The following is a 24,076-nucleotide window of genomic DNA, read 5'->3' as shown; positions in this document are numbered from 1 at the left end:
TGAGGTACTTTTCTTTCCGGTTGTTTGGTCCTGCGGGTTCTTCCCTGACTAGGCCCTCACTGGGCCCCACCCCCACCCCCGCGCCCCCCCGCCGCCGCCACCATGAAGAAATTTTTCCAGGAGATCAAGGCTGACATCAAGTTCAAGAGCGCGGGGCCCGGGCAGAAACTCACAGACTCTGTGGGGTGAGTGACCACGTAGGGGCCCGAGGCAGGCGGAGCTGGGCGGGAGAAGAGTGTGAGAGCTCACGGGCGGGGTGAGGAGGGGCGGCCAGATTTGGGGGGTGGGGAGGTCTGGGGGTGGGGATGGGGGCGGAGCATGGGAGTAGGGGCAGAGGGTACCTTGGGGGCGCGGGAGCAGGGTTGGGCAGAGGCTTTGGGGGGCGTGGTCGGGGGGTGGAGCGTGATGGGTCTAGAGAGACCCACGGTGAGCGTAGAAGTGGAGATACTTCAGGAAGGAGCAGAGGGGGCCCTGCGTGGGATTAGGAGAATGGAGAGTTGTTTAGCAGGCTAGGGGGGATGGGGCGTGGGAGTGGGGGGAGGGGAGACACGGGGGTGGGAGTGGGGCGGGGCTTGGACGTCAGAGGAAACTGCTGGGGAGTGGGGCGAGAAGAGGATGGGAAGGGGCCGGTGGGAGGTGGGAGATGAGGATGGTAGAGGTGCAGGGAGTTGGTAGTAGTAGGACACCTTGGAGGAAGAAGCAGATGGTGAGAGGAAGCCTCCAGGCGAAGAGGGGGGCCAGGTGGTTCTGGAGAATCTGGGGGACCAGAGTTTTGGGCTGAGCCTGGAGGAGCAGGTACAGCCCAGGCCCTGGGGTCTCACGTGAGGTTTAGTGTCTCCAGAAATAGGGCTCCTGGGCTCTGGCGCTGGCCCACTTGGGAGGATGGGAAAGGGTCTGAGAAAGCCTGTGATGATGTCCTGAAAGGAGTGAGTGGTATGTTGCTGGGAGGGCCATGCAGGTCTGGGAGAGGCAGGGAGCTGGGGGCCTGGTGTGTGAGGGGTGCGTCTGAGTGAGACCCCTGGGGAGACTGGGTGCAGATGGGGCAGGTGCCTGTCAGGATTCGGTGACTGACAGCATAGGCTGGTGAAGGTGACTTGTCTGGGGGCTGGTCCAGGAGGCCTCTCTGAGAAGGTGGCGTTTGAGCAGTGGCTGGAATGAGGTGAGGTTTGGCATGTGGACATTGGTAAGTTCTCCACATCTGCAGCAGCCCAGCCCCTACCCCTTCCAGAACCCCAGGTGGTGCATCTTGGGCAGAAGGCACAGGGAACACAAAGACTTTGCAGTGGGGACCTGCTGGACTGGCCTGTGGCAAGACAGCGGGGAGCCCAGTGTGGAGAGAGGGAAGGAGGATTTAGGGTTTTGCCATGGATGCCATGGCGGGGGGGACAGGCCTTAGCCTGGGTCTCAGAAGGACCCTCTGGCTGCCCAGGGTGCAGGAGAGTCCCTGCCAGGTCCGTTGAGGTGTCCTGGGATACTCTGTCTCCAGGAATCACCTTCCCCACCCAGAGGTCCTGTTCCTCGGAGGACAGTTGGGAGGTAGGCTTGGGAAGGCACATTGCTGCCTAGCATCTGAGTGGAGTTCAGGGATATAGCGGTCAGCTCAGAGCTGAGGTGCATCCTAGTGTAGAGATGGCAGAGCTCCTGGGTCTGGGACGGTCCCCAGGGATGAGGAGGGTAAGGCGGAAGAGCCAGGGATGGCAGGAGAGGATCCTGCAGCTGGCTGATGCTGCCTACCATTTGGGAAGACAGGAGATGAAAGAGCTCTGTCACATCACGGCCTGGGGACAAGTATGGACCAAAGTGCTAGGGGTATGGAGGTTCCCTGGGTGCCGTGACAGGGGCCACATTGCCCTAACTGCTGCGAACTCCCACAGGTTTGTGCAAAGATGGTTCCTGAACACCTTGAGAGTGCGTAGTGCACACATATTTGATATTTTGTGACCTGGTCTTACTAAGTTGTTAAGCTGCCTGGACTAGGCTGGAACTCGTGACCCTCCTGGCTCAGCCTCCCAGAGTACTGGGATGACAGGCATGTGCTGTTGTACCCAGCCGTTATAGTCTTTTATATAGATTGGCATGCAGAGACCTGGCTGGGGCAAGACTTGTCCAAAGGGGCAGAACCACCATCTCCTGCCTCCATGGCCTCTCTGCCTGTGTTGGAGCCGGAAAGCCAGGTGCAAGCCTGTTTGCAGGGACATATGTGTCTGATGGGGCAGGTGGGAGGAGCTAGCAGGAGCAAATGCTATCCCTCATTGGCCACCTCAGGAGGTTGCTCACCGCTGGTCTCTGTCCAGGGAGAAGGCTCCCAAGGAAAAGGCGCGCCAGCCAGCCCTCCATCAGCGCCGCCAGGGACCCACTGATGAGGCACAGATGGCAGCTGCTGCTGCCTTGGCCCGGCTGGAGCAGAAGCAGCCCAGGGCCCGAGGTCCTACATCACAGGACTCCATCCGGAACCAGGGTGAGAGTTGGCTGCCCTTAGGCGAAAGTGTGGCATCTGGTGCTTGAGCTGAAGGAAATGGGAACATGACCAGCACCTCTAGGGCAGTTTCATTCACAGCTGGGAGGAGGTCCACGGAGGCCATGCAGTGGCATGGGCAGTAGTGTGTCTGACATGTTGGCAAGGTGACAGGGACAATTCTTGAGAAAGGGTGTGCTGGGCCTTGGAGGAGGAGAGTGAAGGTCAGACACAGGCAAAGCCCGTGGGAAGAACTGGCCCCTGGCCCCTGGCCCCTAGGAGCATGGGCCAGGGAGTGGGCTGGCTGGATCACAGGCCTAGCCAGGGGTCAGGGCAGGGGCCTTCATCCTATCCCATTTCTCCCCTCCCTGTATTCTTCAGTGAGGAAAGAACTTGAAGCAGAAGCAACTGTCAGGGGCAGCCCCGTGGCCCCAGGGACCAATGAGGTAAAGATCTACTGGTGGCATCCTGCAGACTGCAGGACGTGTGGGAGGGCTGTGTGCAGAGCAGGTGACCCACTGTTTCCGCCCCGGGGCTCCAGCACAGTTGTGAGCCCCACACTGAATGGCAGAGATTGGCTGGGCTGCCCTATGTTGTTAGGAAGACTGTAGGGAGGGGAGGCTACACCAGCCAGGGTAGCTCTCCTGGTTCCTCCCTATAGCCCCTGGAAGCCGGTGGGTGGGGTAGCTCCTTTGTTTCAGGTTCAGAGGGGTAAGCTGGCTGTCCTCAGTCACACACCTTGGCACTACCAGGGCAGGGGTGGAACCACAGTTTGTGTGTAAATTCCAGAACAGAAGAGACCTGGACCTCAGGCATAGGGCGAGATCAGGGTTGTGCGGGGCATGCAGTTGCTGGGGGTTTCTCTTCCCCCCCTTGCTGAATTATGAGGCAGCAGAGAAAGCAGGGACGTTTTACAGACCAGGACACCAAGAAGCCCTTAGAGGAAGGGCTTCGGCCACTTGACCAGGGTGACCCTGGCTAACAAGTGGAAGGGATGGCGCTGGGGGCAGTGTCTGTCCTAAGGGCCATGCTCCTCACTGTGGCTTGGGTGGGCTCTATCCACAGCCCAGGCTCAGACACTTTTGCCCCCAGGTTCCTGGGCCCAAAGAGGAAGATTCTACCCAGCTGCCAGTGTCTGGTGTATACTTCACCTGCCCACTCACGGGGGCCACCCTGCGGAGGGACCAGCGGGACACCCACATCAAAGAGGCCATTCTGTTGGTGTGTGCTCACCCCTGGTGCCCAGGCTGCCCCCAGACCCCAGGAGCTGCAGGGACTTCTGGGTCCTACTGAGGAATGCCTTTCCTACCTTCACACTAAAATGACTCTTCTATGCTTTTCCTAGCATTGCTTTTGTTCTGTGTTCTGTTATTTTGCCTGTTTGAATGTTTGGAATCCCTAACCCAGCGAGAACGCATCCCCAGGTAGAGTACAGGGTGTGGAGCTTTTCCTCCTCGCCCAGACCTGTTCAGTTTTCCTTAGCAGAAGCACCTGTGCTGAGAGATGGGAAGTGTGATCCCCACAGGCTGCTGCCCACTTCTCTGTCCTCCAGCCTGGGTCACTGCCCTGGCTGGCCTGTGGGCTGCAGGGGAGACCATGGTATAGCTGTGGCCTCAGGTGCCCTGTCCTTGGGTTCCTGCTGGCACCTGAGGCCTCCAGCTGTGACTGCCCCTCCTCCGTGGGAGCAGGTAGGCCCAGAACTGGGGGACCCCCACTTCTGTCTAGACATCAGGGGTCACAGACCCATGTGTGTCCCCTCTGCCTGGTGCCTGCTGTGCACCCTGTGAGGGACTTTCCACCTCCATGTGTATCATGATCCCACAGCCAGGAGCGTGGCCTGACAGGCTGCACAGTGGTGACAGGTGTGGGTGCCCACGCTCAAGGGCTCAGGGCTGGAGTTACTGTGGTTCTGAAGCCAGAGCCTGGGCATAGTTTCAGTTAAGCACTGCCCTGCCCCAAAGCACCACCAGCACCGTTGCTGTCACCAGGCAGCAGTATGGGCTGGGACTTCAGCCTGCCTCCCTCCCCTAGCACTTCTCCACCAACCCCGTGGCCGCCTCCATCATGAAGATACACACATTCAACAGAGACCAGGACAAGGTGAAGCTCGCCGTGGATACTATTGCCAAGTGAGTGAGCCCTAGGGAGGGGTTGGGCCAGCTGTGCCTCAGTTTATCTGTTGGTGAGGCTCTGAGGAATTGGGAGTGGCCTTGCAGGGCATCCAGGGGACATGTGAACGGGACAGGGTCTGGTAAGCAGGTCAGGTGGGCCTGGGCCTGCCAGCTGCTCACCAGCCCCAGGCGATGTCTGGCTGGTGCAGTTCTCCCCTGCTGGGTCAGTTGGTGCCTTCAAGGGCAGGGGGACTACTGGGGGACCCTGGTGGAGCCATCTGCTCTATGGGGCATCCACAGAGTGACTTCTAACCCCAAGGGGAGGTTCAGAAGCCCAGGCACCAGTGGGCCTGTGCCCTGTGCTGTTCCCCCCAGGTACCTGGACAACATCCACTTGCACCCGGAGGAGGAGAAATACCAGAGGATCAAGCTGCACAACAAGGTGTTCCAGGTGGGCTGCACCCCAGCCTGAGCACTGGGGTTCTGGGTGGCTCTTCCTCTCCAGCCATGTGACTGGAGTTTGAATTCTCTGAGGACACACCCAGCGGGGGAGGGTTTCATGCAGACACAGACTTGTCTCCCTGGAAAATTGGGGTGCAGCCACCCTGCTTCCACCCTGATAGCAGCATGGGGCGCCCTTCCCTGGAGCCTGCTCCTGGCCCCTGGTGCCTGCGCTGTTGGGGCACCAGCCACGCTCTGTGAGGCGCTGGAGGTGGCTTCGGGCCCTGCTCCTAAAACAGCATGTTTGGAGCCGGGTATGGTGGGCCGCACCAGTCCTCCCAGCACTCGGGAGGCTGAGGCAGAAGTGAGTTGGAGGCCAGCCTGGGCAACTCACTGAGAGCCTGTCTCAAAAGACAAAACAGGACCAGGGATTTAGCTCAGTGGTTTCGCCACCTGCTGTGCAAGTGCAAGGACCCAAGTTCAAGTCCCATGACCTCTGCCCCACACCCAGGAGCGCATCACCTGCCTGGAAGGGACCCAGGAATTTTTTGAGGCCATTGGATTCCAGAAGATGCTGCTGCCCGTCCCGGACCAGGGTGAGTGGAGGGGACCAGCAGCCCAAGCTGAAGGCGGGGCCACTGGCCGGTGCTGTGACCTGTGTGTGTTCACGCAGAAGGTGCGGAAGAGGAGTTCTACGTGCTGAGCGAGGCCGCGCGGGCACAGCCGCAGAACCTGGTGCAGCACCGGGAGCAGCTGCTGGCGGGGGAGCCCGTGCGGGCCCAGCTAGACCGACAGCTCCGCATCTTCCGGCCCTCGCCACTGGCCTCACACTTCAACCTGCCCGGGGACTTCTTCAGCCTCACAGCGGAGGAGCTCAAGCGAGAGCAGAGGCTCCGGTAGGTAGGGGTGCCGGCGGGCAGGGGTCCTGGGCCAGCGGCCGCCTCACACCCAGGCTCTGTGCTCGCAGAGCGGATGCGGTGGAGCGGCTGAGTGTGCTGCGCACTAAAGCCATGAGGGAGAAGGAGGAGCAGCGGGATCTGCGCAAGTACAACTACACAGTGCTGCGCGTGCGCCTGCCAGACGGCTGCCTGCTGCAGGGTATGCAGGCCCGAGGGGCAGGGTGGCGGGGGGTCTGGCTGCCCTCCTGTGCCCTGATGCTGACTGTGCCAACCCGCAGGGACCTTCTATGCCCGGGAGCGGCTGTCAGCACTGTACGAGTTCATTCGAGGGGCCCTGCAGAGCGACTGGCTGCCCTTTGAGCTGTTGGCCTCTGGTGGGCAGAAACTGGTGGAGGATGAGAACGTGGCCTTGAACGAGTGTGGACTGGTGAGTGGGGTGAGGAAACTGACTTACGAAGCAAGCCCGGGAAGGTGGGTTGCTGGGCCCAGAAGAGGAAGAGGAGGCCTCAGTGTTGGGGCAGGTCTTAGCAGGGGGTCCTGGGCCCAGCTCCTTCCTTTGAATTCTGCCTTCCAGTCCAGCATGGTGGTGCACACATGTAATCTCAGTACTCCGGGAGGCTGAGCAGGAGCATCTTGAGTTAGAGTAATTTTGAGACTGAGACCCTATCTTGAAAAATGAAAAAGGGCTAAGTCTGTGGCTGTGTGAAGGACCTGGTACAAACTGCCCCCCCCCCCATCTCACTGTTGCCTTGACTTGATAAGTGATGTCAGCTGAGTCTGTGCTTGCTTGGTGGCTGTTTCCCTCCTATGAAGTGGGAGTGATGGTCCTCTGAGGAGCAGAACCAAGTGGAATAAAGACATGCAGGGTTTTATCAAGGAGGATGTGGAGGTGGAGCCTGAGGACTTCAGCCAGGGCCAGGCCCCCTGAGCCTGAGTCACCCCTTGGAGGGGACCCCCTGCGGGAATGACCAACTGTGCCCCACTGTGTCCTGCTGCTGTGCTGTCACTTGGCAACAAGGTGATGATCTGACCACCCCACCAGGTGCCCTCGGCCCTCCTGACCTTCTCGTGGGATGCAGCTGTGGTGGAGGACATCAGGGCCGCAGGGGCCGAGCTGGACTCTTCCATCCTGAAGCCGGAGCTCCTGGAGGCCATCGAGCAGCTCTCCTGAAATAAAGGCAGAGTTGGTTTCCACCTGGGTCTGTCTTCTGCTCTTCTGTCCCAGTCCCTCTCCCGAGCCGTGAGCCACCTCTGGAAACACCTGCCCTGGTTCGAGCCCCCAGGAGGGGAGGCACTGGCTGGTTTCGATGCTGTAGATCCAAGCTCACCGTCAGAGACTTGGTCGCTTAGGGGGGTTAAGGAGGCCCTGAGCCAGTGTCCCGGAGCCCTGAGGCAGACAGGTGGGCAGAGCTGTGCGGGCACAGGTCCCACATGCTGTGGACTGAGGTGGCCTGTCCAGCACTGGAGCTGATGACAACTGTAGGGAAGTGCTGGCCTGACAGCACAGAGATCAGTAACTTCTAACTTATAAACTTGAATAAACATTTGAATACAGCTTCCTGTGGTCACTCAAACTACGCAACACAGGGGGCAGGGCGAGCTCCCCTCTGCCGTGCCGCCCAGCAGCCCAAGGCCAGGTTTGAGCCAGCCTTGCCTAGGGCTCTCCCCTTGCACTCTATTCCTCGTTTGTCACCATCATACCCAAGGGTGGGTAAAGCAGAAAGCAGTGCAGTTTGTCAGCTGTTTGAGGTTCTGGGGCTCAGCGCTGGCAGCGTCCTGATGAGGGCCCTTATGGCTGATCTTGTCAGGTGGGAGCTCAGGAGACAGAAAGTCAGGGGGAAAGATAGAGCCAGACCATGGGGACAGGCAGGGCTGTCCTTGGTGACACCCTTCCTGTGGGAATTCCCTGTTCCTCATCTGAGGAAAACTCCCAGACACCTCCCAGCAGGCGCCCCCTCTTAAAGGGCCCACACCTCAGTTTTGCCGCCCTGGGACCAAGTTTCCAGCCCATCAGCCCTTAGAGACAGGCTCAGAACTTACACAGTTCAAAGGACTCACAGGCCCTGTTTTACTGTGGTTGGCAGGACATTGTACCCCAAAAAGCCACAGATGTGAGGCTACAAACTGCTGTTTAAGCCATCTAGTATGTGGAGGAGCTGGCTGTGCTCTTCCCCAAGCCAGCCCAGTCCCTTCCGGCACGTCCCTGCCACTGCTATCTGCAGCCAGACTTGTAGCTTGGAGACCCAGCTGGCCGAGGGGTGTGCATGGTGCAGAGACCGACGTGCCACTGGTCCTGCGTCTTCTGCCACATAGTTCTAGGACTCACTTCCAGGTTCAGTGCCCCAGTTGCACTGGCCTAAGGGGACTCTAGGGGTGGGTCCTACTCCCCAACAGGAGACCCTGGGGGCCCCACCTTGAGCCACATGGGAGAGTCAGGGTGTTCCAGGAGAAAGTAGCTGGGGTGAGGCCTAGGAAGAAGCTGCCTAAGCTCAGCTGTGTCTGGTCAGTCTGAGCTCCGTGCAGACAAAGCCCCAGCTTCTCTTGGGGGCAACAGGCAGAGGCCACAAGTCTGCGCTCCAGTTGTGGATATAGAAAGGGCTCAAACTTGGCCCCTGCAGGCTGGCTGTTGGGGCTGTCAGAGCTTAGATGTCTCCAGGCTGCTCTGCACACCCACCATCCCCAGAGGTGCCTGGCACAGATGTCAAGAGCCAGACTCAGAACACAGCTCCTCGCCCAACCCCCGTCGCAGGAGGGGACACACTTTCTAAGATCACTGAGCCTCCCGTGCACACACTGGGCTGCAGGCAGCACACACACCCAAAGACCCAGTGTAGGGACAGAAGACAGACAAGCGGAGGTCAGGGCTAGAGAACAAGTTTATACACTTTCATATCCGGCCAGCACCTGCCAAGGCCACAGGTGACTGGCAATTCAATTCATTTACATGCAAATGTCTGACCCAGCACCTGCGTGCCTCAGGGCCTAGCAGTGCCCATGTGGGTCATGCCTTGCAATAATGCTTTATGAAAGAGCAGATTAATATGCAGCTTGGGGAGGGAGATTTTTTTACAAATGTCAAGAACTAGTCAGGCATCCATATAAATCCATATAAACCTTTCCAGACCCCGAGAGGCCTGTGAAGTGGGACAAAGTGCTCTTTACACAGGAGTCGGCAGTACGTTCAAGTATCGGGTCCGAGGGGGATCGTTCCACACACAGCAATGGCTGCTCAGGAGGCGCCCAGCGGGCTCGTGGGCAGCGGCCCTTCGCTGGTGTCCATCCCCACGGCACCTTCGGCTCCTGATGTGGTTCCACACGGGTCCTGGGCCTCTGGAGGGGGGAGAGGCTGCTGTACCCACTGGGCTTCCTGCCCAGTCACCTTCTGCTGAAGTGCTGCCCTGGCTTGCACCTCACTCAGAGTCTCACCCCTTCTTTCCTTGAGCTCACTCCTGCTCAGCTATGCTCACTGCAGGACCTTGGACTTCCCTCTGCCCAGATCATCCTACCCAGAAACCCACCCAAATCTTTTTTTAAGTACTGGGGATGGAACTCAGAAATACAGCACTGAGTTACATCCCCAGCCCTTTTTAAAATTATTCATTTTGAGACAGGGTCTCCTTAGCTCACTAAGTGGCCCAGGCTGGACTCCAAACTGCAACCCTCCTGCCTCAGCCTCCCACAGTGCTAGGATGGCAGGTGTGGACCACCACATCCGCCCCTCCTGGGTATTGTAACTCAACCTTCATGATGTACAGAGTGAACCAGAGCACACAGGTGCTCCTCGCTTTCCTTCCAGTCCCAGTGAGAAGCAGAGGGCTTGAAACCCTTCTCACCCCCAATACCCGGGATCTCCATGATCATACAGTCGCCATCCTCTTCCTCCTCCTCCTCCGTGTCCCCCTGGAAGCCATCCATGTCACCGACTCCAATCTGCACAGAAATGGACAGAGACAGTCAGAAGGGGAGGGGGGCGACCCCTGGTCACTGGCCTCTGTTGTGTCACCCTTCCTTGTTCTTCTTACACTGCACAGCCTCCAGCAACTGATCTGGGGACAAACTGCACACTGAGAGGTGCGTCAGGGAGAGGAAAGCCCGGGGTCCGAGAAAGCACTGAACTCCTGGTGAGGCAGGAGGATGCCAAGTTCAGCCCAGTCTGGGCAACTCAGCAACTTAATAGGATGACCTTGTTTCAAAATGAAAAACACTAAAAAGGGCTGAGAATGTAGGTCAATAAGAAGGCCCTGGGTTCAATGCCCAGTATCCCCCCAAAAAAGGGGAGCTATTGCCAAAACACATTTTCCGAGTCTATTCGTTTAAATAAATAGCTGAGTTGGGTCGGGGATTTAGCTCAGTGGTTCTGGAGCCTGCCTTGCAAGCGCAAGGTCTTGAGTTCAATCCCTGGTACCAAAAAACCAAAACAAAACAATAAATAAACAGCTGAGTACTCAGCAGGTCAGAGCATCTCTGGTGCTGTCGCCCAGCCCCAACCTTGTCTGAGTGACGCCCATGGCCCAGGCAGGAGACAGGCAGGATGGGAAACTTCTCCCAAGGAAGCCCTGAGCTTCCCAACCATGGTCACTGCCTTTTGCCTTAGGAGAAAGGACAGTGGCAAGTGCTTGCCTAGCATGTGTGAGGGTCAGGGTTCAATCCCCAGCACTGTAAAACAAAACCCAAATCTGCTTTCCGCTTGCCTAGAAAAGGGGCCAAAAAAAGTGTGGGGGTGTACAGACAACAAAAGGCAGTTTGCAGGGGCCAGGGATTTAGCTCAGTGGTTCTGCCTTGCAAGCGCAAGGACCTGAGTTAGATCCCTGGTACCAAAAAAAAAAAAAAAAAAAAAAATCATAACCTACAGGCTTGTAGGTGGTGGCGTATGCCTTTAATCTCAGCACTCGAGAGGCTGAGGCAGAAGAACTGCTCTGAGTTCTGGACTATATAGTGAGTTCAAGGCCAGCCTGAACTACACAGTGAGACCCTATCTCAAAAGGCAGTTTGCACACTGGTTTCCTGGCCTCCCAGGGCGCAGAGCCACCCAATCGCGGCCCCAACGCCACACCGGGGTTCCTGTGTACAAAGATGACCAGCCCCGAGGCCCAAAGGCGGTGCTCAGAGGGCTCCCAGGCTGGGTCTTTCCAGCCCTGCCACTGGGGTGCCTGTAAGCAGGGGACACACCCGCTTCCTCAGAGTGGCCAGCGCCCTCTGCAGGGGAAGCAAGTGGAGATGAAGAGGTTTTCCCTGACCAAATGCCAGCCCCCTCCTCCAGCACCACACAGGCTTCACGCACTCAGTGTGAGGACCTGGCAGCACTCAGTCCCTCTGCTAAGAGCTGAGCGTCACTGTAGCCTAGGCATCAGACTGTCACTACCCCCAGGAGCAGAGGGAAGGAGACTGAACTCCAGGGGTTCTCTCCCTTTTGTCTCTTGCTTTTGGACAGGGGTCTGGCTGAGTCGGGACTGTTATGATTTCCCCAAGGCCTTTCGTGCTCAGAGACAGGGGTTGTGGGAGGTTCACTATTGGCAATGGGTCCGGCCAAAGAGGCAGTCACTGGGGTGTAACTTGGAAGGGTCTATCTCCCTGCTCAGCTCCTAGCTTCTTTCTGCTTTTTGGCTGCCATGAGGCAAGCAATTCTCCTCTGCAGCAGCCCTACCACATGCCACATCTGCACTGGAACCAGCTAACTATGGATGGACTGAAGCTCTAAGAAACATGAGCCAAAATAAACCTCTCCTTTAAGCTGTGGGTGTCCGGGTACAAAGTCCCAGTGACTAAGACACTGAAGCTGGCCTTGAACTCAAGCTAACCTTCTGCCTCAGCCTCCTGGGGAGCTGGGATAAGTGGCACACACCACGACGTCTGCTTCCTGGCATTTCAGTCACAGGCTCTTTGTTGGGGGATGGTAAACAGCCTATTTCAAAACACTTAAGCTGGGGATTTAGCTCAGTGGTTTGGTTTTTTTTGGTACCGGGGATCGAACTTGGGTCCTTGCGCTTGCACAGCAGGCAGCGAAACCCCTGAGCTAAATCCCTGGCCCCTAGCTCAGTGGTTTTGCCGCCTGCTCTGCAAGCGCAAGGACCCGAGTTTCATCCCTGGTACCAAAAAAGAAATAATAAATAAATAAATAAATAAAAATAAATAGGGATGGGGATTTAGCTCAGTGGCACTATGCCTGCCTCCCAAATGCAAGGTTGAGTTCGATCCTGGTACCAAAAACAAACAAACCCCACTTAATAAAACCGAGGCCAAGGAGTTGAAACATCCTTGGGCCAGAGATGCGTGGTAGCAGTACAGCTTCAGCCCAGATGCACCCTGAACCTCCTCCTAGGGCATTAACACCTGAGGACTGAATACTGGATTCTTGAGCTCTGAATGACAACTTTAAGAGACTGGAAGATGGGAAAGGCTCAATACAAACATCTGTACGGACAACACTGCTAGTCAGGCAATGGCCTCGGCTCCACGACAGGGCGAGAAGCAGTACGTGACCATGCCGAATGCCCAACAGGAGCCCCGGCTGCTGTGCCCATCTGCTGCCTCTGCCACATACCTAAGGCTGTGTGGCACCTTGCAAAACAGAACTAGGGTTGGCAAGTCCTCATCTCCTCAGACCCTGGCAGCTACCAAGCACAGTGGTCAGAAGCCAGTCCAGAGGGGCAGACTGTGGAGCAGGGGGAGCATGGGACAGAAGATGCACTGCCCATCACACCGGCACAAGGGGGATCCCAGGCCCTGAGCAGAGGATTTCCAAGGGGTCTTTAGGGAAGAACACAGGGCCCCTCCAATCCACTGGGTGTCTGGTCAGTGGCTCTGGGTCAGCATCCAGCACCCACTGGGCTCCTATCTGGACCTGTGCCATGTGGCCTTTGGTGAGTCCCTCTGTGCCACTGAACCACAGAGGCCCTTGCTGCAGAAAGGGAGTGGAGGCCACGCTGACTACAGGCGGCTGTCACCAACCACCCTTACCTAAGCTGAGCCCTGCTTGTGGCTGAAGCACCTCACTGCCATGGGGCCCGTGTGCAGGCCCACATCACTGCCCTCATGCAGGGGAGTGAGGGCAGACACGTTAACGGCAGCAACCAGGGAGCCGCAAGGGCAGGGCGTCCTCTGTGAGGCTGAAGTGTACATGCGTCATCACACATTTGTCCAGAGCCACAGTGTTCAACGCCAAGGTGGAGCCCTGCAATCAACTCTGTGGGGTGATGCCAGGGAGGCCCACCTGTCACAAACACACTGCAGGCGGGGCAGGCGGCTACAGGGAGTCCACTTTCCACCCATTTTCCCGTCCACCTAGCACTGCTCCAGAAAATGAAGAGCAGCCTTGCGGGGGGCTCACCTGCCCGTCATGCCTCCGCTTCTTCATGAACTGCGTGATGCACATGCTGCCCGCTGACTTCCTCTTCACGGACACGGGTGTCCCCTGGCCCGGCAATGTGGCAGGGACACTGCCACTGTCCTCTCTGGGGGCCGAGGGCACCATGGTGACGTAGCTCCACTGGCACGGCACAGGCAGGTGCTCTTGGTTGAAGCTGTGCAGCACCTGTGGGTGGACGTACCAGCACATCCTGAAGTCCGGCCGCTTCTCGTACACCGAGTTCTCAGAGATGATGCGCTTGAGCCTGGCCTTGGAGGGCACGGCGGTGTCCTCAGTGGGCGTGTGCGGGCGTGGGGTGGTGGGGCTTGGGGGGCTGCTGGCTCCCCCAACGCTGAGCAGGCCCCGGCGGCAGTGCTCCTGGAACTCGCGGATGATCGCCTTGCTCCCGTTCACGTTGCCATGCAGCAGCGGCAGTAGCTGGGCCAGGACTGGCGGGACAGGGGACACAGGTGGCCTGAGGCGGGGCACAGATCTCTGGGGCCCACTTGAGGGACCATGACTGTCTGCAGGGTTCCGGCACGGCCAGCCTCTGGGAAGGCCTCCCAAAGGTGAACTGGGACAGCACCGGATTGTGCATGGGCTCCAGAAGCAACTCGAACCCCATGGCAGGCAGGCCAGCTCTGGTCAGGTGAGTCAGCATAGCCAACCTTTCTGACTGGTTGCCTCCCCCATATCGCTACAATACTGGGAGTGGAACCCACAGCCTTCACCCTGAGCTACATCCCCAACCCTTTTTTATTTTGAGATTGGGTCTTGCCAAGCTCAGGCTGGGCTCAATCTTGCAATCCTCCTGCCTCAGCCTCCTGAGTAGCTGGGACTACAGGGCTGCACTACCATGCATGCTTATCATTTTTAGCTGCTACCATTGCCCCTGCTTTTGAAAATTAAGAAGACACAGCTGAGTCCCAGGGGTACTCTCTTTGCTGTGTCCTGGGTGTTGATTAAAATGACCATGATCAAGATTGGGGATGTGGTCCAGTGCTACGTAGAACAGGTGCTCAGCACCTATGAGGCCCTGGGTTCCATCCCTAGTACCAAGAGTCCCTGGGCCTGCAACTGAGGGCCCCATGCCTGCCCCTACTCACTCTGCTGGTCTCGTTTTTCCCGCTTGGTGGCCTTGGGCACCAGCTTGTCCTCAGAGGGTGCTGACTCCAGTCGCCAGGCTGTGAACTGCTGTAGCACCTTGAGGTCAGCGGTTGAGCAGCCCGTGTCGTCAGCCCACACACAGCCGATCTGCACGGGCTGGAGCACTCGGACCCGCTTCCCCTTGGCCAGGAACTCGTCCCACTCCTTGGCCTTGAGCTTCTGGCGCACCTTGTGCTTCTCCGGGTCGCCGCACTCCTTTTGGGTAGGAAAAGGAAGATTGTTTAGGGTCCCTGCTCCCTTCGGCCCTGGCCATTGCTAAAGATGCTGCCTTCAGGGATGGGTGCCATCCCTTCTCCGGCTCTGTGCAGGAACTGAATGATTGGGGTGTCACAGATGTTCTCCTGACCTCACCTCCAAGCCTCCTCCAGCCACTGAATTTCTGGCCTGTGCTCAAATCAATGCAACACCACATGCTTCCCTGGCACAGGTCTCTGCGCAACAGACATGCCAGGCCAAGCCCACTCCAGGCTGCAACTGTGGAGTGTAGCACACCAGGACTTGGCTTTGCCTGAGTCTGACCTGAGATGGCCCTGGATCCTCCTGACCCAGACCGCAGGCCCTCACATCCAGAGCTGCTGCCCCACCAGGTCCTTCACCAGCACCTGGAGTTTCCTACACAGGCACAGCCTGCCACCCCTGGCATAGAAATAAGGTCAGAGGGCCAGGGATTTAGCTCAGTGGTACCACTGCCTGCCTCATAAGCGCAAGGTCCCAAGTTCGGTCCCCGGTACTTAAAAGAAAAAAAAAAAGGTCAGGGTCAGCCATGTCCACAAATGACCTACAGCCTAGGGACACCTTCCACACCACAGTGGGGAGTGGGTGTGGACTGAATCAGGTCAGGACCCACTGTACCAAGTAGCAGCCTCCCTACTAAAATAATACTATTTTTGTATTGCTCTCAAAGTTACAGCAAATCAAATGGAAATGGAACACTCTTTAATATTAAATAAACTAAAAACATTATTGTGGAAGAAAATTTCCTATACAAACGACTCTTAATTTGAACAAGTACCATCATAGGAAAGTTACCACTTCTGAATATCCATTTTGAACATTTAAAAGAATGGCTTCTGATCCTTTCTCTTGGGGCCTAAGAAGCCATCATCTTAAATAGACATGAGTATGGTTAATGGCAGGGCAGGAAGTACAGATGAACATCTCCACAAGATTTCACTCCTTTTGTTTTTTGAGATGAGGTCTTGCTCTGTTGCCCAGGTGGTATCAAATTCCTAGACTCCAGTGATATTCCTGCCTGAGCCTGTGTGCTGGGACTAAAAGGCAAATGCCACCATGTGCCAATTCCTGCTTTTAGAAGTCCTTACATTTGCCAATTCCATTCACTGTGTAACTATCTTGAAGAGTGACTTTAAAAAAAACTGTGAAAAGCTTCATTCCATAAACATCAACAGTGAGTATTTTGTGGATTTATATTAGCCAAAATACCATTGCTAGAAACATTGTTTGCATTAAAGCTGTTTAAAATTTATAAAAATTTAGTAATGTCTTCGCATGGTAATGTTTGCACATTAACAAGACTGCAAAGCAGATTAAAATTACTCCTTTATAAAACAGATGTTGAGTCAATAGCATGGTTTATTGTACCATACTTACATAATTTTAATCTCACTCAGACATCAAATGTCACAGGTAGTTTGAGCACATTCCCTGGTTTTGAACTTGAGAAAGTATTCTCTTTGACAATATGCAATTAGCAATTTTAGTGGCTGAAATCAGGCAAATTTTCATTAACCTACAGATTGGATGGAGTGGGGCATGGTGGCACACACCTATAATCCCAGCACTCAAGGGAAGCTGAGGCAGGAGGATCATAAATTCAAGGCCAGCCCAGACTGCATAGCAAGGCCTTGTGGTCTAAAAAAATAATAATAATAATTGGATGGGTAGTATCAGCCAAGCCTACTAAGACCTTTGAAATCCCTTGGGCTCAGGCCAGGGATTTAGCTCAGTGGTTCCACCACCTGCCTCTCAAGTGCAAGGTACGGCACCCTGGTACCAAAAAAACAGAACAATAAAATAAACTCCCTTGGGCTGAGAATGTAGCTCAGTGGCAGTGCTTGCTTAGCAGGCTTGAGCCCCAGCAATGCAGAACAGACATCTTGAGGCCATACACCAGAAATCCACTTACCCAGAATTTGAGCTACGGGGAAATTGGTAACTGTTAAGAGCAAGACTAAAATAAATCATTAAAGACCTTTGATTTTCCATTTTCAGTGTTTCCTGTGGTCTAAAAGGGCTGTTTCTTAAAAGACAAATATAAATTTACCCACCCACAATTTTTTCCCACAAACTTGATATCCAAGATTTAATATTTGATCCTCTTCCATATATTTTCATAGTCAGATCTGGCATGTGTCCTTCAACATCTCCATAAAATGAGACATCTCCTTTTGAAACTAGAAGCACTTCTATTTTCTGCTCAGAGGCTTTACCTGGTTAAAGCGAATGTACTGAATCTGTGCTCTTCATTTGCTTTCTCTCAAAAATTTAAAGCCATCGATCACTGTCAGTTTTGTTTCCTTTGAGACTGTATACTTTTGAGGTATGTTTTCTTCCCATTAATGATCTGATTATAATGAATGGACAGAAGAATTATTTCCTAGTGATCATTGATTGGTCTGTTGCTGGCAAAACTTTTAGGGAGAGCTACACCATACAATTTGAGGGATAATAAAAAGAAAAGGAGGGCCGGGGATTTAGCTCTATGGTTCCGCCACCTGCCTTGCAAGTGCAAGGTCCCGAGTTCGATCCCTGGTACCAAAAAAAAAAAAAAAAAAAAAGAATAGGTATGAACTTTGCAGGAATCAAAACACAAGTTGGTTGTTTCTGGAACAAATTACACCTGTTTCTTGGAGGAAAAAAAAGCCTGTCAACTCCTTTGCTTTTATACTTCAGTGTATTTCTTAGACTCTCATAACAAGAGCTTAACACAGAAGCAGTTGCTTGATGAATAAGTTTATTGGTTGTCATCTGAAAAATCTTCATAGAAAAAAAAAAAATCTTCATAGAAAATTTGGTTTAACTCTCGGCAGCCCGCTCCTGAGCTCTGAGGAAGCTTGCCTTCTTTTGAGCTACCCTATCTTTCTTCTGGGCAAGGGACATTTTGGGACAGTTCCACCTCTTCTTTTTAACTTCTCTTTTCGACTTCTTTTCATAGACTGGATTCTCTCGTATAGCAGCATGAGCTTTCTTATACATCTCCTCCATGTCTGGAGTTACATTGTTCTTTATGTACTGAGAGAACTGTTTTTTGTAAGCATCTTCATCTTCTTCCATTAGGTAATGCATATAATCAGCAACATTCTGACCCATGATGTGCTTCCAATGTACTTCTTCTGCATTCAACTCCTTGCTTTCAGAATCATAACCAGGGAATCGTTTGGTACTGTGAGGAATAGACAAGCCTCCATCTACACCACCCTTCAGAGATCCAAAAACTTTATTGCCAGTTGTAGTTGTAGCAAGACCTGCATCCAAATAGCAGGTGAAGGCACCAGGTTGACCATCAATGCTTTCCACATTGTATTCATCTCCAGTCACCTCCACCTGGCCTTCATAGATCTTATCCATGCCAAACCTATTAAGAAACCTGTAGGCCAGCAGCAGCCCAGTACAATATGCTGCAGCATAATTTCTTAGGCCAACTTTCACACCATATTTTGGTAGTTCATGTGCATATGCTGCACAGACTATCATATCCCCTTCAATACGGGCATAAGCAATCTGACAAATGATATCTGTTAGTTACACGAACTATCATCCTGTATTTAGGTGTGTTGTACTTATTTTGGTTCTGGATCACCAAGTGTTTCTGAGCATAGTAATCAGTTTTGCCCTCTCGTCTTCTTCTAAATTTCACTTGGTATCTCTTAAAGTAGGCCTTATTCTTGACAACTTTAACAAACCCCATCCTGCGGAACAAAGACCCGCTTACGTGGTTCCTCACAGACCTGCAGGACTAGCAGCGCTACAGGGGGGAAAAGCCCTACTAAGCTCTTTTACACTACGTGCACACTATAGAAGAATATCTCCAGACCATTTTATTTTTACTTTTAATTTTTTTGAGACAGGGTCTATGTAGTTCAGGCTGGCCTTAAACTCACTATGTACTCTGGTCTGGCCTCGAACTCACAGCGATCCTTCTACCTCAGCCTCCCAAGTGCTGGGACCACAAGCGTGTGCTACCACATCTGCCCATTTTAGTTTTATTTTAAGGCAGGGTCAGTTTTTTGTTCTTTTGAGACATGATGTCACTATGTAGCCCAGGCTGGCCTCAAACTCAAGAGATCCTCCTGGCTCAGCCTCCCAGAGTGTTGGGATGACAAATGTATGCCACCATCCCGGTCCCCAGCTGAGCTTTTTCTGAGCCAGTCCCTGTCCCCTCACCTCAGTCACGCCTTCATCCTCAGACAGGTACCCATGGGGCACAAAAAAGCCATCATCCTCATCTTCATCCTCCCCCACTTCATCATCATCATCCTAAAAGGGGGAAAAATAACTTTTGTCATATGCAGAAACAGAATATGAACTTTAGGGTTGGGGATTTAGCTCAGTGGCTCCGGTGCCTGCCTCGCTAGTGGAAGGTCTTGAGTTCGATCCCCGATACCAAAACAAACAAACAAACAAACAAACAAACAAAACCCAGAATATGAACTTTGTTAAAAAATGCAAATGAGGGTCTTGGGTGCAGCTAGCTCAGTGGCACATTCCATCCTAGCTTCTGAGGGACCTGGATTCCAGCCTCAGCACCACACACAAGAAAGCTAAATGCAGACATCTGAGGGGGTTCCTACTGCACTCTGAGGGTCAGGGGAATAAACTTGGGGCACAGTGGGCCGGGGAGGCAAAGGAGGGCCACTCCGCCCGGCTATAGCTTACTCCACCTGCGCCACCAGGAGGGTCTTCGAGGGAAGCGGCCTTGGCTGCCACAGTCTCTGGCTGAGGGCTCACAGTATTTGTTCCAGCCGCCCTTACCCCTTCGCTGTGGGACAGTGACTCCCCTGGCTCCTCCTCTTCCCACTCTTCGTCGCTGTCCACCTCATAGTCGAGGAGTTTCTGAAGGGAGACACGGGGCATCACTACCACCTTCGGCATTGGAAACAACGGGCAGAGCAAGGCTTTCAAGTCGGGAACACCTCAGGTGCTCACCTTGTCCTGGGCCCAGGGGTCCCGCGGGCTGATAGCTGCCGTCCTCTTATTCCACGTGCCCCAGTACGCTGGCCGGTGATTCTCAGAGAACTGCAGGAGCTTCATTCGGCCGAACTTCCTCCTCTCGGGCATGGCGTCACCCTTGCTGTTCTCCACAATCACCACATCCCTGAACAGCCAGATAGCACCGAGACACATGTCCCGCTGCCACCCGAATCCCAAACACACGCACACACACACCCCAGGGGAGCTCAGGAGGCCGCCATGCCATTCTAACGGCAGCACTGCCTGTTCCCAGAGAAAGGCAAGGAGGATTCGTGTAAGGGACACAGGCCAAGCCACCCAGAGCCAGGTTGCTGGGAGGGAGGGGAGCTATGGATGATCTAGCCCAGCAAGAGCACAGATGTGCTCCATGGGAAACAGGACCCCTCTGGGGAACTGTGAAGACAGGATTTGGGGGCTCACACTAGGCAGGGTGGAGGGAGGCCTGAGGCCCAGGAGATGAGGGGACAAGTGCCACCATCCAGCAGCAGGAGTCCAGCCCTGATGCTCTGCCCTGGTTGCTCAGGCCCCGATTCTGAACTCACCTGTTGACAGTGTCTGTGTCCCGGCTGCAGATCCCAGTGGGCCCAGACCTGAGCGGCCGCCGGCCTTTGAGGTCCCTCAGGAAGGAGAAGTCTCCGCTCTGTTCCTGGAGGAGCTGGTCTAACCGATCACAGAGGTCCTGGTCCAAGGTGGCCCGACACCGAGGGGCCAGGACCATGTGCTCTTTAATCTCAAAGGGGGCAAACTTCCCACAGGAGCCAGCCAGGGTCTGAAACAGAGGAGGCCCTGTGAGACATGGGGCGGGAAATGAGACCCCCTTCCTGTGGGGAGCACGTGCAGGGAATGTTCTCAGTGGAGTGTAAGGGTCTATGTCTGCAGTTGCAAGGGAGCTCTCAGATGCCCGGATGCTGCATAAGTCTGTCTGCACTCGATTCTGGAAAGGTCCAGTTACTGGGCCACTGGGTAAGTGGGATGGGTGGGAGCTTTTTGGGGTGACAGAAGCTTTCAGATCTTGATTATGTGGGCTGCTAACATCTGTGAAAATTATGGCAAGTCCTGAAAAGGGCAAATTTTACCTTATGCAAATTATTCCTCAGTAAACCTGTAAGGATAGATGGAAGGATAGACAGAAAGATAGATGGGTGACAAGACCCAAGACGCAGAAGTGGGTGTGCCTGCCACCTTAGCCAAGCCCAGATGTTAGCTCCTTCCCCTATGATGGTGCCCAGGGGAGGAGATTGAGATCCCAGGGGAGTGACTGGCACAACAGGAGCTACAACCCTCTCGGAGGGTAGCCAGGCTCCAGGACTTTGGAAAGCTCCTCAGTAATTCCCACAAGCAACTGAGGGCGAGATGGGCAGGCCTCTTCATGGAAGCGGGCTGGGAACCTCTGCTGCCTGCGTGGGAGAAACAGAATGGCCACGCTCCAGACCCTGTGTGAATACCAGGCAGTCCAGCTAAGGACCGGGATGTAAAAAGCAAAAACTAGGGCCAGGGATTTAGCTTAGTGGTGCCACTGCCTGCCTTGTAAGCTCAAGGTCCCAAGTGCAATCCCCGGTACCAAAAAGAAAAGACAAAAAAAAAAAAAAAAAAAAGCAAAAACTAAGGTTAAACAAACAAAAAATGGGGATGGGAATGCACCTCAGTGGTAACCATTTGCCTAGCATGTACAAGGTCCTGGGTTCCATTCCCAGCACCAGCAAAAACAACAACAAAACAAACAAACAAAATACCCCATGGTGAAAAAAAAAAAAAAATTAGAAGAATGTATTTATAACCATAGAACACGCTTTCCAACCAAAAGCCAACTCTCCTAAGAGAACAAAAATGATAACGCTGAAACAAAAATTGCCAGGCATGGTGGCACATGTCTGTAATTCTAGGTACTCAGGAGGCTGAGGCAAGAACACAGCAAGTTTGAGTCTTGTCTGGAAAAAATACTGACTTAGAGAGGTCATGCATCGAAATAAAAAGGGTTAGGGATATAACTTAGTGCAAAGGCCCTGGGTTCAATGCCCAGTACCACAAAAAACAAAACAAGACTGAACCAGATTTTTAGGCGGCATGGCAAGAACAGAAGACACAAGTAAGCAAGGAGAGCGGGAAGGGAGGGATTATGCACCAGCCAAGATCCATGCGCAGGACACTCCAGCTGGTCAGGGTGTCTGTGCACAGGAATGGACCTGGTGATGGGGCCTCTGGAAACGGGACAGGGGCTGCATCTCCACATGCAGATGCCAGCCCAAAGGTTGGCACTGCCAGGTGGTGGCACCAGGCCAGGGAAGCAGCACTTTGTGCTATTGCATTGCAGCTGATCCCAGGAGTAGTGAGCATCTGCTTCCCAGGCGAGGACCAAGCTGTGTCATCTTTTCCTTTCCCCTTCTTTCTAACCCCGCTCCCCCTGCCTCAGTATTAGAGTTTCACACTGAGCTACATCCCCAGACCTTTTTAAAAAGTTTTACTTTGAGACAGTGTCTTGCTAAGTCACCCAGGCTGGACTTCAACTTGAAATCCTCCTGCTTCAGCCTCCCAGAGTGGCAGGATGACAGGTGTGTGCCGCCACATATGGCTAAGTTATTTTCTAACATCTACAAAAAAGCTGTTCATCGAGCAACTCTTGAAAACTTGCCACTGTATCATACGAGCCTTTTGGGACAAAGCAAGTGACCAGATACTGAACCTCTAGACTTTCCCAGAAATAAAAGTGCCCAGAATTCCCAGAAGCCCTGTGGTAATGAAAGGGAAGGCAGCTGGTCACAAGACACCCTTAGGTTTTTAAAAACAGAAAAGCCTCAGAGCTGAAGTCAGAAGTGAGGGAAAGGAAGGCGTTGCTTACCTTGGGGGCCTGTGGGGTCTTTGGTTTCTGGAAGAACCTGGTGATCTCCGCCTTCTCTGCCTTAATGCGCTTGGAGCAGGGAGGAAGAACGTGTGTTTAGACCATGCAGAGGCCTCCAGAAGCAAGCGCCCAAGTATCTCTCAGGTGAAGACACCGTTTAGACTTCAGCTCTCCACACCCACCGACCCAGGCTTAGAAGGCCAGAGCTGTCCTCATAGGCAGAGGCACCAGGGTGTTGAGCAAGTGAGTGAAGAGCTGCACTGAGGCACATTAACAGGCTCATTAGGCCTCACGGGTCCCACATGGTTTCCCAAGCCAGAACTCAGGGCAGCAAAGCAGGCGAAGACACCATTTCTGACATGGGCTTCCCAGCAAGGCCAGAGGAGAGAAGGGCAGAGAACACACACTACCTTTTCCTCCTCCCGTAACCGTTTCTCCTCCTCCTTTTTCCTTTTCTCCTCCATTTTAGCCCTACAAGACAGCAAATCGTGTGTCGGTCAACCTTCACCTTGGGTTGCAGCAGTGATGGGAGCACTCAGATGTTAGTATCCAGGAGTTTATTCTGTAGGCCATGGTTATAAATTATTTTTTTTCATGGTTATAAATTATTATGAATGTCTACTATAAGGCTATGACATAGGTATTCACAAAGAAAAATGAAAAATACTCAATACACCCAGGTATGGTGCTGTACGCCTGTCATCCCAGCAATTTGGGAGGCTGAGGCAGGAGGATCACAAGTCCGAGCCCAGCCTGGACAACTTAGTAAGATCATGTCTCAACAATAAAGGGACTAAAAAACAAAACAAAATAAACCCTCAGTATAAACTTCTGAAACCTGAAAAAAAATCTCAGGCAGTCAGCCAGTAATCTTCATGGACGCAAGACGAGAAACTTGAAAGGAATGAGTTAGAAGAAGGGTCCCAGGGAGACGGGGGCTCAGCACCAGGAGGGGACAGGGGGCGACAGAGCACGAGCCTAGTGGTCCTGCCTCTCCCACTCTTTATCCTCAGCCAGAAACTTGCAAGAACCAGCAGGGAACTGTTGCTCCGCCTTCTGAATGGGACAGCAAGGGCCACAGCAGAGGGAGGCCGAGGCCAGTGGAACCCAGCCGCCAGGACACTCACTCCAGGGCTTCCTGCCTCTCCTTGCGCCGCTCTTCCTTGAGCCGCTGCTTTTCCGCCTTCTCCTTCTCGTCCTTCTCCCGCTTCTTGCGCCTTTCCTTCTCCTTCAGCTCCTTCTCCTCCTCCTTCTTCTTCCGGGCCTCCTCTTTGGCACGCCGAGCCTCCTCCTTCAGTTTCTCCTTCTCCTCCCTCAGCTGCTCTTTATCCTAGGAGACAGTCAAACAGGTGAGACGATGCCACAGACGGGACTCCCCAGTGTCACACCCCAGTCTTTGAGACAGAGGGAATGAAACAGAGGGCCCTGTGCAGAAGCCCGGCGGTCCAGGCCCTCATGCAGTATCTTTTACAAAAGGGAAGGGGGAACCAAGAGATGGAGGGAGAGAAGGGGAGGGGTCAAAATAAAAAATAAACAGGGCTGGGGACGTGCCAAAGTGCAAAGGCCCAGAGCTCAACCCCCAGTACCATTAAAACAAAAACCAAAAACCAC

The 24,076-nt window shown here is 54.0% G+C and overlaps 2 protein-coding genes and 1 pseudogene across 10 annotated transcripts in view; 1 reads left to right on the top strand and 2 right to left on the bottom strand.

The window, feature by feature from the left end:
• Ubxn6 (UBX domain protein 6) lies at window positions 1-7,460 on the top strand. 5 transcript variants are annotated; one of them, XM_004865742.4, is made up of 11 exons: window positions 1-185; window positions 2,295-2,458; window positions 2,837-2,901; window positions 3,548-3,676; window positions 4,487-4,584; window positions 4,942-5,017; window positions 5,519-5,603; window positions 5,684-5,903; window positions 5,975-6,105; window positions 6,185-6,333; window positions 6,949-7,460. In XM_004865742.4, exons 1-11 carry the CDS (start codon window positions 103-105, stop codon window positions 7,075-7,077), a joined length of 1,329 nt encoding a protein of 442 aa, XP_004865799.2. In that variant the 5' UTR covers window positions 1-102; the 3' UTR covers window positions 7,078-7,460. The 5 variants fall into 5 exon arrangements, with proteins under 5 accessions (XP_004865799.2, XP_004865798.2, XP_004865796.2 ...); XM_004865741.4 differs by having other exon boundaries at window positions 5,681-5,903; XM_004865739.4 differs by having other exon boundaries at window positions 3,521-3,676; window positions 5,681-5,903.
• Window positions 7,461-8,764: 1,304 nt separating this feature from the next.
• The window catches only part of Chaf1a (chromatin assembly factor 1 subunit A), a 35,455-nt gene continuing 20,143 nt past the window's right edge, over window positions 8,765-24,076 (bottom strand). For 4 of the 5 annotated variants that reach the window (XM_021245068.2, XM_013066010.3, XM_004865744.3 and 1 more), the window contains 11 exons: window positions 23,593-23,795; window positions 22,876-22,936; window positions 22,466-22,534; window positions 20,172-20,398; window positions 19,585-19,753; window positions 19,411-19,491; window positions 18,823-18,915; window positions 14,358-14,613; window positions 13,234-13,700; window positions 9,740-9,836; window positions 8,765-9,236 (listed from right to left, as the gene is read on the bottom strand). In XM_021245068.2, coding sequence (XP_021100727.2) covers window positions 9,136-9,236; window positions 9,740-9,836; window positions 13,234-13,700; window positions 14,358-14,613; window positions 18,823-18,915; window positions 19,411-19,491; window positions 19,585-19,753; window positions 20,172-20,398; window positions 22,466-22,534; window positions 22,876-22,936; window positions 23,593-23,795 — 1,824 coding nt within the window. In that variant the 3' untranslated portion in view covers window positions 8,765-9,135. The remainder of the gene's footprint in view (window positions 9,237-9,739; window positions 9,837-13,233; window positions 13,701-14,357; window positions 14,614-18,822; window positions 18,916-19,410; window positions 19,492-19,584; window positions 19,754-20,171; window positions 20,399-22,465; window positions 22,535-22,875; window positions 22,937-23,592; window positions 23,796-24,076) is intronic. The other variant, XM_004865745.3, reaches the window with a different exon arrangement.
• On the bottom strand, window positions 17,411-18,411 carry LOC101699317 (large ribosomal subunit protein uL18 pseudogene; annotated as a pseudogene).

The sequence above is a fragment of the Heterocephalus glaber genome, unplaced genomic scaffold (assembly GCF_053883595.1).
Source record: "Heterocephalus glaber isolate CG9 unplaced genomic scaffold, H.glaber_assembly_v1.0 deba00001760, whole genome shotgun sequence".
In the NCBI taxonomy this organism is placed as follows: domain Eukaryota; kingdom Metazoa; phylum Chordata; class Mammalia; order Rodentia; family Bathyergidae; genus Heterocephalus; species Heterocephalus glaber.
This window is presented reverse-complemented; position numbering and strand designations above follow the sequence as displayed.